Here is a 17,430-nt window from a genome sequence, read left to right on the forward strand (position 1 = left end):
CCAGCTGTGCAATGAAACGACATTGGTGTTTATTAGAAGTCTGATTAATAGTGTAGTGAATTTCATTGTGAAATAGAAGCACATCGTGCAACAAATTAGTGGATCCAAATGGCTCTAAACACGATGGGACTAAACATCTGAAGTCATCAGTCCCCTAGAACTTAGAACTACTAAAACCTAGCTAACCTAAGGACATCACACATATCCATGCCCGAGGCAGGATTCGAACCTGCGACAGTAGCGGTCACGCCGTTCCAGACTGAAGCGCCTAGAAACGCTCGGCCACAGCGGCCGGCAGTGGATCCGAGGTGACTCCACGTTAATCTCATGTAACACCGCCTCTACTCTAGATGATGAGCTCAATCCAACGAGAAAGAGAATCCGTTCGTATATTCAGGTAAACCACACCCATCTGATTGGATTCTGCAAAGTTGCCAAATTGCTGGCATTCTGAAAGCTATGTTTCACCTGCTGTATCGAACAGTCCCAGTCATTCCAGAATGAGATTTTCACTCTGCAGCGGAGTGTGCGCTGATATGCAGTTTCAGTCCCAGTCATTTTCTATGGTATTTACCGCTTGGCCTAACCACTATCTCCTGATTGGTTGGGCCATACTAAGCAAAGCGGTCGACCATGCATCGAGCCGTTTAGCTACACGCATCAAAAAAGTTTTGTATCACCCCAGTTCCTAGACTTCCGGAACCTGTACAGAAAATTGGAATAGAGATCAACATAATCATTTCCGCCCTTTTTATTGCTCATAAAAACAACACATTTGTACCAATGTACAGCGAGACCTTCAGAGGTGGTGGTGCAGATTGCTGTACACACCAGTACCTCTAATACCCAGTAGCACGTCCTCTTGCATTGATGCATGCCTGTATTCGTCGTGGCATACTATCCACAACTTCATCAAGGCACTGTTGGTCCAGATTGTCCCACTCTTCAACGGCGATTCGGCGTAGATCCCTCATAGTGGTTGGTGGGTCATGTTGTCCATAAATAACCCTTTTCGATCTATTCCATGCATGTTCGATAGGGTTCATGTCTGGAGGACATGCACGCCACTGTAGTCGAGCGATGTCGTTATCGTGAAGGAAGTCATTCACAAGATGTGCACGATAGGGTCGCGAATTATTGCCGATGAAGATGAATGCCTCGCCAATATGCTGAAGATAACGGTTACACTATCGGTCGGAGGAGGCATTCACGTATCGTACAGCCGTTACGGCGCCTTCCATGACCACCAGCGGCGTACGTCGGCCTCACATAATGCCACCCCACAATAGAAAGGACCTACCTTCATGTACTCGCTAGACAGCCTGTCTAAGGCGCTCAGCCTGACCGGGTTGCCTCCAAAAACGTCTCCGATGATTGTCTGGTTAAGGCATATGCGACACTCATCGGTGAAGAGAACGTGATGACAATCCAGAGCGGTGCATTCGGCATGTTGGGCCCATCTGTACCAAGCTGTATGGTGTCGTGGTTGCGAAGATAGGCTTGCTATGGACGTCGGGAGTGAAGTTGCGCATCATGCAGCCTACTGCGCTCAGTTTGACTCTTAACAGGTCGTCCTGTGGCTGCACAAAACGCATTGTTCAACATGGTGGCGTAGCTGTCAGGGTCCCTCCGAGCCATAGTCCATAGGCAGCGGTCATCCACTGCAGTAGTAGCCCTTGGGTGGCCTGAGCGAGGCATATCGTCGAAAGTTCCTGTCTCTGTGTGTCCTCCATGCCTGAACAACATCGCTTTGGTTCACTCCGAGACGCCTGGACACTTCCCTTGTTGAGAGCCCTTTCTGGAACAAAGTAACAATGCAGACGCGATCGAACCACAGAATTGACCGTCTAGGTATGACTGAACTACAGAAAACACGACCCTGTACCTCCTTCCTGGTGGAATGGCGAATTGATCGGCTGTCTGACACCCTCCGTCTAATGGGCGCTGCTCATGGATGGTTGTTTACATATTTTTGAGAGGGTTTAGTGACATCTCTGAAGAGTCAAAGAGACTGTGTCTGTGATACAATATCCACAGCCTACGTATATCTTCAGGAGTTCTGGGAACTGGGGTGATGCAAAACTTTGTGATGTGTGTATTTAGCCTTTTCTTGCCCCTGCGCAAAATGTATGTCTCGTATGACACGTACATTTCGGCGCAATGCAAGGGACTGTTAAATACTGAACAATATTTCGGCACAACCATTACTTTTAAGATTACTGGTGATTCAGTGGTAAGCAAAAATGATGTATTATTTGCAACTGACAATGTATCACCAATTTGTAAATTACTTGGTTTGAAAGTTTCAAGAATACTCCTACACTATCAGTGATCTGCAACCGTGAGATATTTTCCGAAAGTATGAGATATATGTAACATGTCTTCAGTTTTTCCCATGTCGTTTCACTAAGTTCCTTAATTTTGTACATGTTTTGCAAGCTCTTATTGGATGATTTTTCAGTTGCGTGTGATCTATGTTTCGAAAAGTGACCTCAATGTTACGCATGTAGTCTGATTAGTATACCTGTAATAATAACCCACTGATCAATATTACCATCAGTATTAGGTGTTCTTTTTACTGACGTGATAGGTATAGGGGTTGTTTCATTCTTATAGGGAATTTAACACCTTATTTCTGTGCCGGTTTTAGCAATGCTCTTTTGCTAAAAACCCGACTCCATACATTCACAGCATGCAGTTTCCTTCACAACGTTCGCTCGGAAACTGGCTGAGATGATTATTCGTTCACTGAGAGGATTAATTCCCATAGGATCAGAAACTGACTGACTGAAAAGCCCTGGCACTCCTCTCTGCTCCCTGTCAGTGTCTTACGACAATTACTTTAGACGGCTGCGAGTGATATACCATTTCACGTGGACACGTTGGACAGTCCGCGTTGATATAACAACAAACCGTGCAACTTCATGCACTATCTGGTCGTGGATACGACCAAACATGAAAGTTACACACTGCCTTTTTGTCAGGTCTCCGTTTCTCCACGCCGACTGACATTACTGCACTCATGCCTTACAATCAACTGACACGCACAAACCACTTCTCTGCCAGGTCCGTATCAGCGGTAGTGTGTTAAATGATAGTCTGGTGTCAGTTCTACGCCATCTACAACGTTTCAAACCGGTGTGTGTGTGTGTGTGTGTGTGTGTGTGTGTGTGTGTGTGTGTGTGTGTGTGTGTGTGTGTGTGTGTGTCACACTCGCAGGGTGTATACGTGGACGAGGAAAAAAAATTCCCGGATTTTTCCCGGATTTCCCGGTTAAAAATACACTTTCTCCCGGATGAAAATACACTTTTTCCGTGTTAAGTAAAAGTATACTGTTCCTCAGGGCTGTAACTCTAATTAATCCTTTCAACGCTTGTGGTTTTATACACCGGCGTAGAAATTCCCGGCATTTTAGAAAACTAAACTCAGAGGGAAAAAAAACGTTTTGGAAAGATGCCTGATGCATATTTTCGTATTACGAAAGTATGAATTCGAATTCCACCAAACACCGCATTTTACTTTCCGAAGAACTGAAATAGATTTTGCGATGCGCTTTTGTAAGCCAGTCGTAGCTCATGTCAAGCGATCTCGCCAGATGTCAGCGGATATTCAGAGTATAGGACACGTGATTTAGTCAGCCAATAGCTACATCACTGTTAAGTAGCGCGAACACACCAATAGGAAAAGGTAACGGCTTAAATTAATGAACATAGTGTTGCTACAAGAAAAGAAAGGCTTTTACGTATAATATTAGCCTCTGGGATTAATAAGCTGCAAGAGAAGCTAAGCTTTCACACATAATGTTGATCTTTTTTGCCCACACAAATGTGCCAGTAAAGTTTTTAACAACGACAAAAATGTCTAATCTTCTGGGCTCGAAAATATTCTAAATGGTCGTCCTCAAAGATTTGAATTTTGAATTAGAGTCAAATGCTCTGTGATTTAAGAAATTCATCGGACATTCGCGCACAGAGTTCATCTTATGTAAAAGGAAATTTAGTTTACTTGAAAGTAACGCTTTCCAAACAACCATTCGGAATATTTTCCCGCGACGTTTTAGAAACAGATTCGTTTCAGCAGTTGCGCCAAGATGACAGGCGTCGCCGCTCTTGCGCAGATACGATGACGCAGGAAGCCCGTATGTTCGTACGTGTAAAACATTGAAAGATCTTACATTATGTCATAAAAGAAATAAGACATTAGAGGATACTCCAAGAGCATGGGAATTTTGTCAACCACACTAAAATGCATAATTCGACTTAATGTGCACATTCGTCTGTCCAGATACAGACGTAAATTTTCTTGGAGTACCAGTACCGCATTAACTCATGTTCGGTTCTTTATTATGGCATAATGCCATACGCGCTAGAAGATGGAAACGTGAACTTGAAATGTAGCGAACAAGAGAAACTAGCCAATAGTGTGGAATTAAACACTTCGTTTCAAATAAATTGACTGTCTCAGCAGAAAAGATTAACAAAAGTCAAATTTCTTTAACAAACCAGCAAAAATAACTTCATTGTTCTGCAAGGCAATTAACGCTTGACTGTCAGAGAGGTGGAAACAAAATAAAATCTGAAACTAATAACATATTTTAGCTTACCATAATTATGCAAATGTATTTTAATTCACTTGATATCTCCCGGCCACAGAAATCCGTTTTGCTTTCATTTGATATGAGAGCAATAAACGAAGAGGAAGCAGCAAAATCACTTAACGTAAACACGGGTCACGTGGAGACTACCACCTCCCCACAACAACTCAGACTGCTCTGCGCATCATTTCCGGATCTACAATATTTCCGAACCGGGGCAATATTAGATAGTGGCGCTCCACCTCCCTCGAGCGTTTGAGGTAGGACGCCAAAAATTTAAAAAATCGACTTTTCAAAAGTATCTTCATTTTGTAGCGCACATCTTTCTGATGAGTATGATACATAAAGCATATATGATCGAGGGAACGTGAGACATGTTATTTGGTCTTAGTGTGCCGAAGTGCAGTGCCACGCCTCTTCACACAGCACTCTTCCATCGCACGTCTCTGTATTTCGCTCTGTGGAATTCAAACGTGTAATATTTTGTAATGAGTGCCATCAAACTATATTCAGGCCAGTGGAAATTAAAATGTCCTGTGGTGCCTCTCCTGCTCCCAGTCGGCCGGTTTCACATCCTGCCCCTCTTTAAAAAAAAATCTCGCAGTTAATAGTGGATGGGATTATTTGTAACCGGGAGAACAAGAATTCTTCAGAAAACTTGCAGTCTTTACTGCCTATTAGCTAATAACTTGCTGTTTCGAGTGACATAAAATTAAATGTAGGATACATAAAACGAGTAAAGACAAGAGCCAAGCAAGACTGTACACATTTCCTCAATCCTAGCATTTTTTTTCTCTCTAATCCTGCCACGGCTTTAAACGGCGTACTTCCCTTTCTGGGAAAGAATGTATTGCCTCATCAAAGTTAGTCATCGTTTTGATACAGGAAAAACGAAATGTCGTTGTCTACCACCAGAAAAGCTGTTAATACAAATAGTACCCAAGACTGGTGTGGTTTCTCGATCTGATTACGTGTATTTTGTCACTGTGTGCTAGATAAAAAGCCGGCCTGAGTGGCCGAGCGGTTCTAGGCGCCACGGTCTGGAACCGCGCGAGCGCTACGGTCACAGGTTCGAATCCTGCATCGGGCATGGATGTGTGTGCTGTCCTTAGGTTAGTTAGGTTTAAGTAGTTGTAAGTTCTAGGGGACTGATGACTTCAGAAGTTAAGCCCCATAGTGCTCAGAGCCATTTAAACCTTTTTTTATTTTTGCTAGATGAAACGAAATATGCCTGCCTAATATTGCAGCAATTGTTACACACACCAAATAAACGCGACAGTTTTGGCACAAATGGTCATTTTTATAATACAACAGAATATAGTTCACGAAGTAACAATATCATTAAATGCCTATTAGGCCTACTACAAGCAAAAAGTTTCATGTTAGGAAATAGTTTCACATTTCATTCATAGTCTCTAGCTTCTGAGGCATGAGTTCGGAAAGTAGTAGTACGAAATTTTTATACAAATTTGGAATCGTCATATTCTTCGTGATTTGTGAGAGTCTCCGTTTCTTCTCCTTCCTCTTTCTAACAAACAATCTTGTCATCACTGATTCTGTAACTATTCCTGTCAGTTTCAAAATTTATTCTCTGGTCAACTTCACTAACTCTGCCACAATCACCGGTTTAGTTATCCCGCATTTTTTCTCCGGTCAGGTGTTATTATGTGTTCGTACAACGAGTTTTCCGCGCTACTCCCAGAACACAACTTCAGTGGCTGTTAGCAGCTGGCCCTTAGTAGTGCAGCGGTCTGGCCAAAAATGTTCTGTCAAAATTTCATTTTCTTGGATACACGGAGAAGACAATGCGTAATCTTAGTTGCCTGTTATTCCCGTTAGTCTTTTATTTCCACTCTGATAGACTGAATCTATGGAGTTCGTTAGTAATTATAACAACGCTGATCTTTTGCAAACCCAGCCAACCACATAAACAGCGATCATCATTCACCTTTTCGGCTTTATTCGCTCAGCTCTACAGTCAAGTTTATTTCTAGATGCAACGGATGCTGGGCGCTTTGTGAAACAAGGTCTTTTTCCTCAATAATATGAATTGCCCCCCCCCCTCCTCACCCACCCACCCATCGCGGTTGAGAAAGTTTCAAGCATAGGGGCTTTCAGGTGGCGCCTAATAATGTTCTCCATGCCCACATCTGCCACAGCTCCTTCGATTACTACCACAGGTTCCATGGAAGCCCAGGTGAATGTTTTGTATAACATAATACTGCTCCTACCGGTCTATTTCCGTGGTGCGCTGCATGTTTTGGACAGCCATTCGCCTGGATGAAGGCATATCTGGACACGACCATCTACCTGATTTAACAATAAATGGGGTCCATCCAACCAGGCGGCGCGATCCATAGATCAGTGGTTCAGTCTCCATGATCCCGTGCCCACTGTAATCTTAATTGACGATGTCGTCGGTTCAACATGGGAACACTTAAGGGTCCTCTACTGCAGAACACAATGTGCAACACGGTGCGCTGAACGGCATGCCACAACACACTTGCACCTCCGGCAGCACTGTACTCTGTAATCATATCTGCTACAGATCGCCGCCTATGCTGCCTTCTACCCCCATGTTCCGTGATAAGGTGTGGATGTCCAACTCCTTGTCGCCCAATCGTGGTTTCGGTATTCTTCGAATACTTTCCATGGATGCTCACGACAGGAGCACCAGTAGTCAACCAGCTTCGCCGTTTCCGAGATGCTCGCTCCAAGGCACTGAGCCACAATAATCCCGATTTTGCCAAAGTCGCTGGATATCCGCATTTGCGCCACTTATCGTCGCTAGAATGATTCCTCGTTCGTCTCTGTTCGGCTCATATACTCCTCTTACCGCGTCACGTGGTGTCAGGGCCACCAGGCAATGTAAAACCTCGTGGTGTGCAGTGATCATAATGCTTTGTCTTATCAGTGTAATTCCGTATTGCAGGAGTTCTGTACTGAAGACAGGCAAGGTTTCAAGAATTTTGTCAGAATGACATGTGGGTAATTCGATGAACTCTTGGGGCTATTCAATGGAAGGAGACAAATTTTAGAGCTGCAGTATCACCAGCAGAACAACTTCTTGTAAACCTTCAGTATTTGGCAACAGATAATATACTCTAATCGGAGATCACACTCTAAGATTAGTGAAACTGTGCTTAGAAAGTGCTGAATTATCGTGAATGTACTCAGTTTTTAGAACCAAGTACTTAGGAGTCGCAATTGTATAAACACAAGAAAAGAAAAAAAAAAGGCAGACGGTATGGCAATGCGGAAGCACCAGTCACCCAACTCTGCCGTTTTGTTGCTCACTGAAACTACAAACTCGACACAAAACTTCCCAGAAATAGTTTTCCAAACTCTTGATTACGAAGACCTGTTGAAAAGAGTTGAAAAGTAGGTCAAACTTAGAGTTGAAAACAGTTGTCAATCGAGTTAGTTGGAGTTAGTTTTCGGTGCGATGGTACCTTCATGACTAGGGATCGAGGTTGATAGTCTTTTGCCGAGTATCGCAAGACGAGGCTTAATGAAATATATATTCATTTTGGGACATTTTAAGCCAGAAAATGATGTATTTTATTTGTCCTTTTTTCCATTTCAACTTATTTGGGGGTTTATTTACTTATCTCGAAATGAACGGTTTCATCTGCAACTTCACCCTCTTTGGACTAATATTGGTTGTTCTCATTTCGAACCATTATCGGGTCACCTCCAACAGATGTTTTGTGTAGTAAGCAGAACCATCTCTGAAAGAAGAACCTTTGCACCCAAGAACCTGATGTCTATTATACTGCAACACCAACTAAGTGACGGTTTTGGAAGTCCCATTTCTGTAACCGTGTGTTGCAGTCAAATACGATCCCAGTTATACCAATTTTAATTACTTTTTCGAAGATGTGTATTGCGGTGTCACTAAAGTCGTTCTAAGTGGCCAAAATAGTTCATTCTAATTCTCCAAAACTATTTTGGCAAACACGAAGTTCGTATTTCATATTATGTTACTCTTGAAAGCACATGTCTGAAAGAAGCAGCTTTTCTTTCATAGTAAACTTTCTTTGCACTACTTTGCATGCCACCACAATATGGCTGTTAGTATCCACTGATCCATATTTTTTACTATTTCAATCACTGTTTGCCTTGAACTTAGAAAGTTTATATACTACTAAGTTACCTCAAGACATTAGCACACATTTCCACACATTTGTCAGCCACTAAGTTATGGAGTGAGGAAACTGCTGGTCAAATTTACCGCTGTGTCTTAAAAGATTCGAGTTTCCCCACATGAGTGAGTGTTTAGTGACGTTTTTCCATAATTTGCATTGCAAAACACCTACCGATTTATTTCAAGATGCCTCACAAACACACGCCAACTTTTCCCCTGCTGGACTTGGGCTCTCTTTCGTGACTGGTATATGATCCCAAAATCTTAATTTCTTCTCCAACTCCTTTAAGTTTGGTTTGTTCATATTGTTGCCCCCACCGTTATGACAGATGAGCTGCAGTGAAATTACCTACCTAAACACTTACCTGGCTGTCCTGTAGACACGTTTGAATGATAGCGCAACCTGTTGTCAGGTGCAGCAGGCTTAACGCGTCCCGCGAAGTTTACCAAGCTTCCGGAAACGCAAATTGGCCTGCTTTAACCACTGTCCTTCAGTGCACATGTACTGCACTCTTGGGTCTCCGTTGCTGAGGAGTAATCTGCCTCAACACGTTCGATGCCCACGCCCCTCCAGACGGCAGACGCCACGCCAAGTGTGTTCTGACTTTTCAGTGTAATTACGCATAAATTTTATTTTTATAGAAATGTCTCAAGACAAGTGTGGGCGTAAGAGGAAATTATTTCCTGTTGACGTAAATTTTGTGAGTAATTGCGTTGAAAGTAATTATTTTATAGATAAAGAACGACAATTTCAAAATAAATGAACTTACCTGCACAAAGTAATTAAAACTTCCGGACTAAGCGGCCGTGGTCCAATAGTAGAAATACTTCTCCCTGACGTTTCGTTGCCAGCTGCGGGCAACATCATCTGAGGTGAGCCTACACGCTATGATTACCTGCACAAGTTTCATCAAAGAATGCTAGAGAGATCAACCAACAGCCAAATCGCAATCTACGTTCAGTGCACAGTGCATGGGCACGGACCGACACATATCAGAGTTAACACAGTAAACAAATCGTGGACTAGACGGCGCCGATAGTTTGAACACGCTAGGCGAGGCGTCAGCCATCTGCCGCTCCCCGAGCTGCCACGCCCGGCAGCGCGGAGGCACCAAACGCGTAAATGGTTGCTGCGGAGGTAGGGGGATATAGCCATGGTGTAACGAGAATCTGTACACCTCTGAGTATACCTAACTGTGTAAGTCGATTATACAAATCATTTAGGCATTCGCTACCTCTGTGTGTGCTACTTCTAGTGTTTAAATGATCGATGACATAAAATACGCAAGTTATAGGAATAACTTAGGTTCTGGTTCTTCAGTATGAAGAAACCAGATCTTACTGTCTACGTTGCTCGCACATCGTAGTCTTCTACGCAACGGCAAGAGCTTCTTTCTGCCTTACACGACCGTCCAATAGGGCTTCGAAAAGCCCATCGTTGTTTCGTTAGTAGTAGTGATCGTAGTAGCAACTGGAAGGAAAAGTTCTGTGGTAAAATAGTAGTAACTGAACAAATGTAAATGTAGGAGAAATGGAAGAAATGTAGGAGAAACCTTGTTCCCGGTCAATTTTGTGCAATGAGGTTAAATTATATTTTTATTAATTTCTTACAATGTAATAATGAGATTATGAAAATGTAATTCCATAGAAAAAAGGTAGATACTAAATTAAAGCCATAACTCAGGCATGAAATCAAACGCAATGAAAAAAATGAAGTTATAAACACTAATCAACATTTAGTAATGAGATCACCCCAATAATGCATTTGTATTTTGGAGCTGTGCTTATCAAACTAACTTTCCACAGAACTATACCAGAAGCTTCAATGTCACAGAGACTATTAAAGACATCTTTAGAAATGAGTACATACCATAGCATTATTAAGACACCATTATGAAAAAATGTGGTGATGACTGATAAACAGTACACTGCGCTCATAATTTGAATTATCTTTACCAAGTGCCACCATGAGAGTCTGAAACAGATAGTCTTTTATTGTGTGTCTTTTCGTACGAGTACCAAGACTGTAGCTTCACTTTGGCACTGTCTATTATTTCCCTTATTTTATCCAAATTAGAAGATTTATTACGCACCTATGAAACCAGCTGTGTCATGCAAATACCTGTCCAGAACAATGCACGGGAACATTAAAAGCACAGATTATGCAGTCATGGTTCTAGGTAAAACAAAATAACCTTCGATTTGTTGCTAGGATACTGGATAACTACAGGTTTTCTACAACAAAGGTTGCTTATAGGGGAGTTGCTTCCATACTGGAACACAGCTCCAGTACGAGGAGTCCCTATAGGGTTGGGCTTAGTAGCGCCATAAAATCCATACAGGCAGCCAGTCGAAAAAAGATTTCGAGTATTTAGCGAGAACATAAAAAGATTACAAGAACCGACTAACAGCGCCGAATTTACGACTGTTTCAGTCGACCATACGCCTCTTCCGTCGAGAGTGTACGCGATCTTTCATTACGCGCTTCACGCGTTAATATAGTGGGAAGAAACCGTGATGCGTGGTTCAACGGAAAATTGAATTTGCAGCAAGAGGCCAGAAAAATAAATGTTTTGCCTCTTCAATAGATTTAGTCCATATTTCCTGCCTAACATCTAGGCCTCTTCCTACTTTCGTTCCATAAATAGTCGCACACGACGTTAATGGAAAAGTGTGCATTACCTTTTCTTACAATTTATCGACAATCGTGTATAATGATAAAGCGCTGTCTACCGGTCCATAAGCACGCATGCCGTGCCAGCTACCGTCAAATAGTTTGGAATTATACAGGATGGTCAAAGCTGAAAAGCTTGTAGGGTAGGTTGTGCTGATTAGTAGTTGCTAAGAAAAGAATTAAATGCGTCGCGACGTTTCCGTGTTAATTAGCTTTAACGTTATCCAATCGGGACATTACGCGCGCACTTTCAAGCGAACCACCCAGATAAATTAGTCTGTTGCTCTCATGACAGATGACACACGAGACTGCTCAGCCTTTGGCACACATCCGATCCAATTTTTGTATCGCTCTCTTGTTCGGTTTTAGGAAACCGTACGAGAAACACTTTCGGCGACACCATCTCTGGCAGGTCGTTTGAATATGCATCCACAACAGCCTAATTGGTTAACTTCAAAGCTAATTAAGTTAGAAGCTGCGCAAAGTACCGAATTTTCTTAATTATTTTTCAGCACCTGCAACAGCCTTACAAACTTTTCAGGCTTTTGACAACCTTGTCTAGGCAGATACTGATACTGCAGCGAAAGAAATGACAACGGACGGACTACATACTACCACCTTTGTTACTCTATAGAACAAAATTACCCCTTGCTTGGGGCCATATTTACACACAATGAAAGACACTTTACTGAGTTATCCTGGTTCCAGGTTATCATAGACGATTGGTATAATCTTCTTGGGAGATACAAAATTATAAATATTCCTGATAAACAGACGACGATGTAGTTAGCGACGGCATATTTGCATCCCGTGTCTGATATCGATATTAACCATATGTCGTAAGGTGAGACACCAATGCAAACTTTGAATTATTTTGGTTTCTCATTTCAGTTGTATTTGTTCCTTTGTGCAGGTGAAATCAGTACCCTAACTCCTTTACAAATGAACCGAGTAATTTCTGTTTCGAACATGTGATCATCTTTGTCATTTAATGGTACCTCTACAAGTTATTGAATGCCGATTTCATCACAGAATCATGACTTTCACTGAGTTACAGCTGAAGATAACGGAAAAAGAAATTTAGATCTATTACGTGCCAATGCTGCGTTCTCACTGACTCACTCTTGGCTTCACTGAGATCCACACGAAATTAACATTTGTCGCTAACTTCATACACCCCTATTGCTCGTGAGTCGTCGTGCCGCTGAACACCTGCCTGCAAGCAATATTTTTATGCTCGTAGCCAAAGTACTGGAGTCACACGCCGAGTTACACGTCCTCACCCAACTGTCACGGAAGTGAATTCGACGGACCCAGCCTGTTTAAAGTGAGTGGATGGATACAGACTACTGTTGCTTGCTCTTCTTGCTTTTAGCCTGCACTTCTTTAGCTTTTGCTGAGCCTTTGATCACGCCTATGCACCTTAAGAAAGCTATCAGGAGCAACAGGCCTATACCGGCGACTACAATGCAGCCGAGGACGATGAACGCAATGACGTCCAGCAGCAGCAGTTGGTACCACTCCAGATCGACGGCGGCAGAGCGCAGGTGCCTGGCTCCCTTGTGCCTGATGACGTATTCCGACCAGTAGACGGCGGCTTCCCGAGGACTCATGGGCCTGTCCTTGTACGCCTCTGACAGCATCATGGCTCTCTTCCTGTACCTGTGGTTATCATAACAGTGTACTTTGAATTATTACTATATCAAAATGGCCGGGTGTACAGGGTTAGGTATTAATAAAAAGACAGAATATCTTGTCGAAAGTACACTACTGTTTGTGAAAATTGCAACATCCATTAAGAAAGATCTGAATCACTCCAAAATCGGAGGATGTGTACATCAATGGAATGATAATGAGTGGTTAAGTTTGCAGAGAGATGGAGTGCATGTAAGCCCAGCAGTGCCCTCCTTATAGTATAAAACATATCGAAGGAGACAGCATCCGAGGTGCAGAACGAGAATTCTGTACGCTGTGAGTTAACGAGCATTGCGCTCTCATTTAAATATATAGTCGAACGAGTTAGCCTACAGGAATTGTGAAACGAACCCTGTCGTCCAGGACCACGTGCCACAAAGGGCGCAGATTCACCACGAGATGGGGAAATTCACAGGCGTCTATTATCTATTGAGGCCTAAGCGCTGTAGTGTGCGAGTGAGACAGACGAGAACCTACGTCATAGGAAAACCCAGTAGAAGCCGTTTGTGGCGGAGAGGACGTAGAGTTTTAAATATGGCGGACCTAAGATCGGCTATAAAGGTAAACATTTATGGAAACTATTTCATTCTGTAGTAATGCAGGGAATGAAGCCACAGTAATTTTAATCTACCATCCTTCATAAATTTTCATGGTGATGCCAATAAAACTTTAATATTGATCATATCTATAATTGTTTAGGATTTACTGTTAAGTGAAATTAACAAGTTTCGTAACAAAAACCTGAATGATAAAATCTGAGCGCTTCGGTCGATCTTAACGATCGACATTTCATGTAGAAGAACATCATTAAAATAACAGACGTTGTAAACATCAACTCTGTAACTTTGTTTAAAAGATATAGTAAATTTAAATTATCAGTATTTTAGTTAAGCCTCAGATAATCATTTCCTCCACACACTACACATTAAACGATGACAGCATGACATCTTATTGAATGATTAGGTAACAGAATATTTGTTGTAAAGTTGGTACTGAATAATAAAGATATTTCAAGAGTATATGTAAACTACGTCGTTATGTTATTAATATGAACTTGGCTGCCACTTTTGTGTGTCAGTCTCATATTTCATCCTCCTCTGATTAAACCAAGGGTATCCAACGAAATAAGAGGAAAACTACAAAAATAATTTATTCATACTCCCTTAATATAAGGTTGAAAGAAAAATATGAAAACGGAAAAGTCAGAATGATTCAGGTGATCCCTTTCGATAATAACAAAAATCACATTAATACCTATCTAAGTGTCGAAATACGGAATGAAGTTCAAAAACGGCTTATTGAACTCTGATAGCCTTTATAATGCTTTATAATACTAACCACAAGAATGACAGAAGGGCAACAAACACTAAAATGGACAAAATAGGACAAGGAAACCACAGAGAGACGCATGAAACATGAAGAGATCAAAACAAGAGAGCAGATTACCATGGCTGGCTGACCATGAGAATAAAAAGGAGAAGTCAGCCACTCTGAAACATATTAAAACCTCCACCCTAAAAGCACTAGGGTGGAGGACACAGAGGGACAAAGAACATGCGCTAAAACTTACATCAAATGATAAAACCCACCATCACGAATAAAACTAACTAAAGCTGCTGTTGAGGCATTGTAGCCCAACACCGAAGGTAGAATGCTGGTAAAGTTAAAAGACCGTCGCACAGCAGCTAAAGGAGGGCAGTCCAACAAGAGGTGGACGACTGTTATCTGGGAGCCACAGCGACACCAAGATGGGTCCTTCTGACGGAGGAGGTAACCATGTGTGTGCCATGTATGGCCAATGCGGAGCTGGCTGAGGACAACTGATTCCCTGCGAGAGGACAGCATTGAAGACTTCCACACATTCGCAGTCTCCTTAATGACGTGCAGTTTGTTGTGCGTTCTGTTATGCCATTCCGTCTCCCAAAATACTCTGTGGCGTAAGACAGACCGCAGGTCAGTTTCGGAGATACCCATCTCCAGAAGTGGTTTCCGCGTAGCCTGTTCTGCCTGCCTGTCGGCAAGTTCTTTGCCTAGGATTCCGACGTGTCCTCGGGTCCACACAAACGCCACTGAACTACCGGACTGTTCCAGGCCATAGATGGACTCCTCGATGTTTGCTATCAAAGGATGGCGAGCAGTCAGGGTCTAACTTCAGTGCTAAGAAATATGACCCCAAATCTTTCCCCTCCCCCCTGGCGACACCATAGGAGGAACGCCAGGCCAAAGATGATAATGAAGCTTATTCACCCCGGTACCTTGTATGTACGAGAGTTGTTGGGGAATCATAGCTTGTAGACTGCTCAAGGAGTAGTACACAGGAGAAAACTCGCCAGGGCATGAGTGAATGTGCTAAAGAGCACGAGATATGGTCTCCAGCTCTGCAGTGAAAACACTGCAGCCATCTGGCAAGGAGTGCTGTTCAATATGTCTTCCACAAACATACGCAAAAGCTTTGTGACCATCAGCCATTGACACATCGATGTAATCCACTTCATGGTCCCAGTACATGTTGAGAAACGAGAGTGCCACAGGGTTAACAGAGTCCTTAGGGCCATGCAAAAGGTCCAGAAGCATCTGCAGCATAGGTGCACACCATGGAGGTGTACGTGGATGGACCTCAAAGAGACGTGGTAATGGGAAGGACTCCAGTTCAGACAGAAGGGACCTAATGCGAACCGCAATCGTAAGCCCTGACTTGGGCCGCCGATGCGGGAGATGAACCGCCATGGTTGGGAAAACGAGACGGTAATTTGGATGTGCAGGAGAACTACGAATATGGTGCAACGTAACTGGCAAGCAGTTGTGCAAGCCTAACCTTCAATGGAGGGACTCCAGCCTCCACCAGTACACTGGTCACCGGACTTGTTGTAAGAGCTCCTGTCACTAGGCGCACAACTCAGCGGTGCACTGGGTCGAGTAAACGCAACGCCGAGGGCGCTACCGAACTGTAAACCAGACTCCCATACTCAGGGTGGGATTCAACAAGGTCTCTGTAGAGCTGCAGCAGTGCAGAGTGATCTGCACTCAACTTGGTGTTGCTCAGGCAGCGGAGAGCATTGAGGTGCTGCCAGAACTCCCGCTTAAGCTGACGAAGGTGAGGTAACCAAGTCAATCAGGTGTCGAAAACCAGTCCTAAGAATCGATACGTCTCCGCTACAGTGAGTGGATCGTCATTAAGATAAAGTTCTGGTTCTGGATGAGCGGTACAACACCGACAGAAATGCATGACGCACGACTTCGCGGCTGAAAACTGGAAGCCATGGTCTAGAGCTGATGACTGCGCCTTGTGAATGGCTTCCTGCAGGCGCCACTCAGCAACACCAGTACTGGAGGAGCAGTATGAAATGCAAGAGTCATCCGCATACAGAGAAAGTGAGATCGACGGCCCTACAGCTGGTGCTAGACCGTTAATAGCCACTAAAAACAGAGACACACTCAATACGAAGTCCTGCGGAACTCCATTCTCATGAATACGGGTGGGGGGTGGGGGATTAACTGTGTGAGGCACTGATTTCGACACGGAAAGTACGGAGCAACAGGAAATTCTAGATAAAAATCGGGAGCGGGCCCTGGAGACCCCACTCACACAATGTGGCGAGGATATGATGTCGCCAGGTCGTGTCTTATGCTTTACGTAAGTCAAGAAAGATGGCAACCAGATGTTGGCGTCTGGAAAAGGTGTTCAGATGGCAGACTTGAGGGACACGAGAATAAAGGTGGTAGAGTGACCCTGGCAGAAGCCGTCCTGACATGGAGCCAGTAGGCCATCGTGACTCCAGAACCCAACACAACTGCTGACACACCATACATTCCAGCATGTTACAAAGAACATTGGTGAAGCTAATGGGCTGGTGGCTATCCACATCAAGTGGGTTTTAACCGGGTTTGAGCACCGGAATGGTGGTTCTCTCCCACCACTGCGATGGAAAGACGTCATCGCACCAGATCCAGTTTAAGATGAGATGTCTCTTGTAGTTAGACGAGAGAGGTTTAATTGACTGTGGATCCCATCTGGCCTAGGAGCTTTGTTGGGGTGATGTAAAAGTGCGCCGAGGAGCTTCCACTCTGTAAATGGGGCGTTATAGGGTTCACTGTGACGTGTAGTGAATGAGAGGACTTTCCTTTCCATCCGCCATTTGTGGGTGCGCCTCTCTGCCGCAGAGGCTCAGGCATAGTGCTCAGCGAAGTGCTCGGCAATCACGTTTGCATCGGTAGATAACAGGCCATTTATGTTAATGTCAGGGACATCTGTTGGGGTCTGGTACCCAAAAGAAACGTCTGATCTTTGTCGAGACTTGGGAACGCGACATGTGGCACCCA

General features: G+C 43.5%; 1 protein-coding gene across 1 annotated transcript in view; it reads right to left on the reverse strand.

The window, feature by feature from the left end:
* Window positions 1-12,020: 12,020 nt before the first annotated feature.
* Window positions 12,021-17,430, reverse strand: part of LOC124794661 (UDP-glucosyltransferase 2-like) — a 142,198-nt gene continuing 136,788 nt past the window's right edge. Inside the window, exon 5 of the mRNA XM_047258191.1 lies at window positions 12,021-13,077. Coding sequence (XP_047114147.1) covers window positions 12,762-13,077 — 316 coding nt within the window. The 3' untranslated portion in view covers window positions 12,021-12,761. The remainder of the gene's footprint in view (window positions 13,078-17,430) is intronic.

Source organism: Schistocerca piceifrons, chromosome 4, assembly GCF_021461385.2.
Source record: "Schistocerca piceifrons isolate TAMUIC-IGC-003096 chromosome 4, iqSchPice1.1, whole genome shotgun sequence".
Taxonomy (NCBI): domain Eukaryota; kingdom Metazoa; phylum Arthropoda; class Insecta; order Orthoptera; family Acrididae; genus Schistocerca; species Schistocerca piceifrons.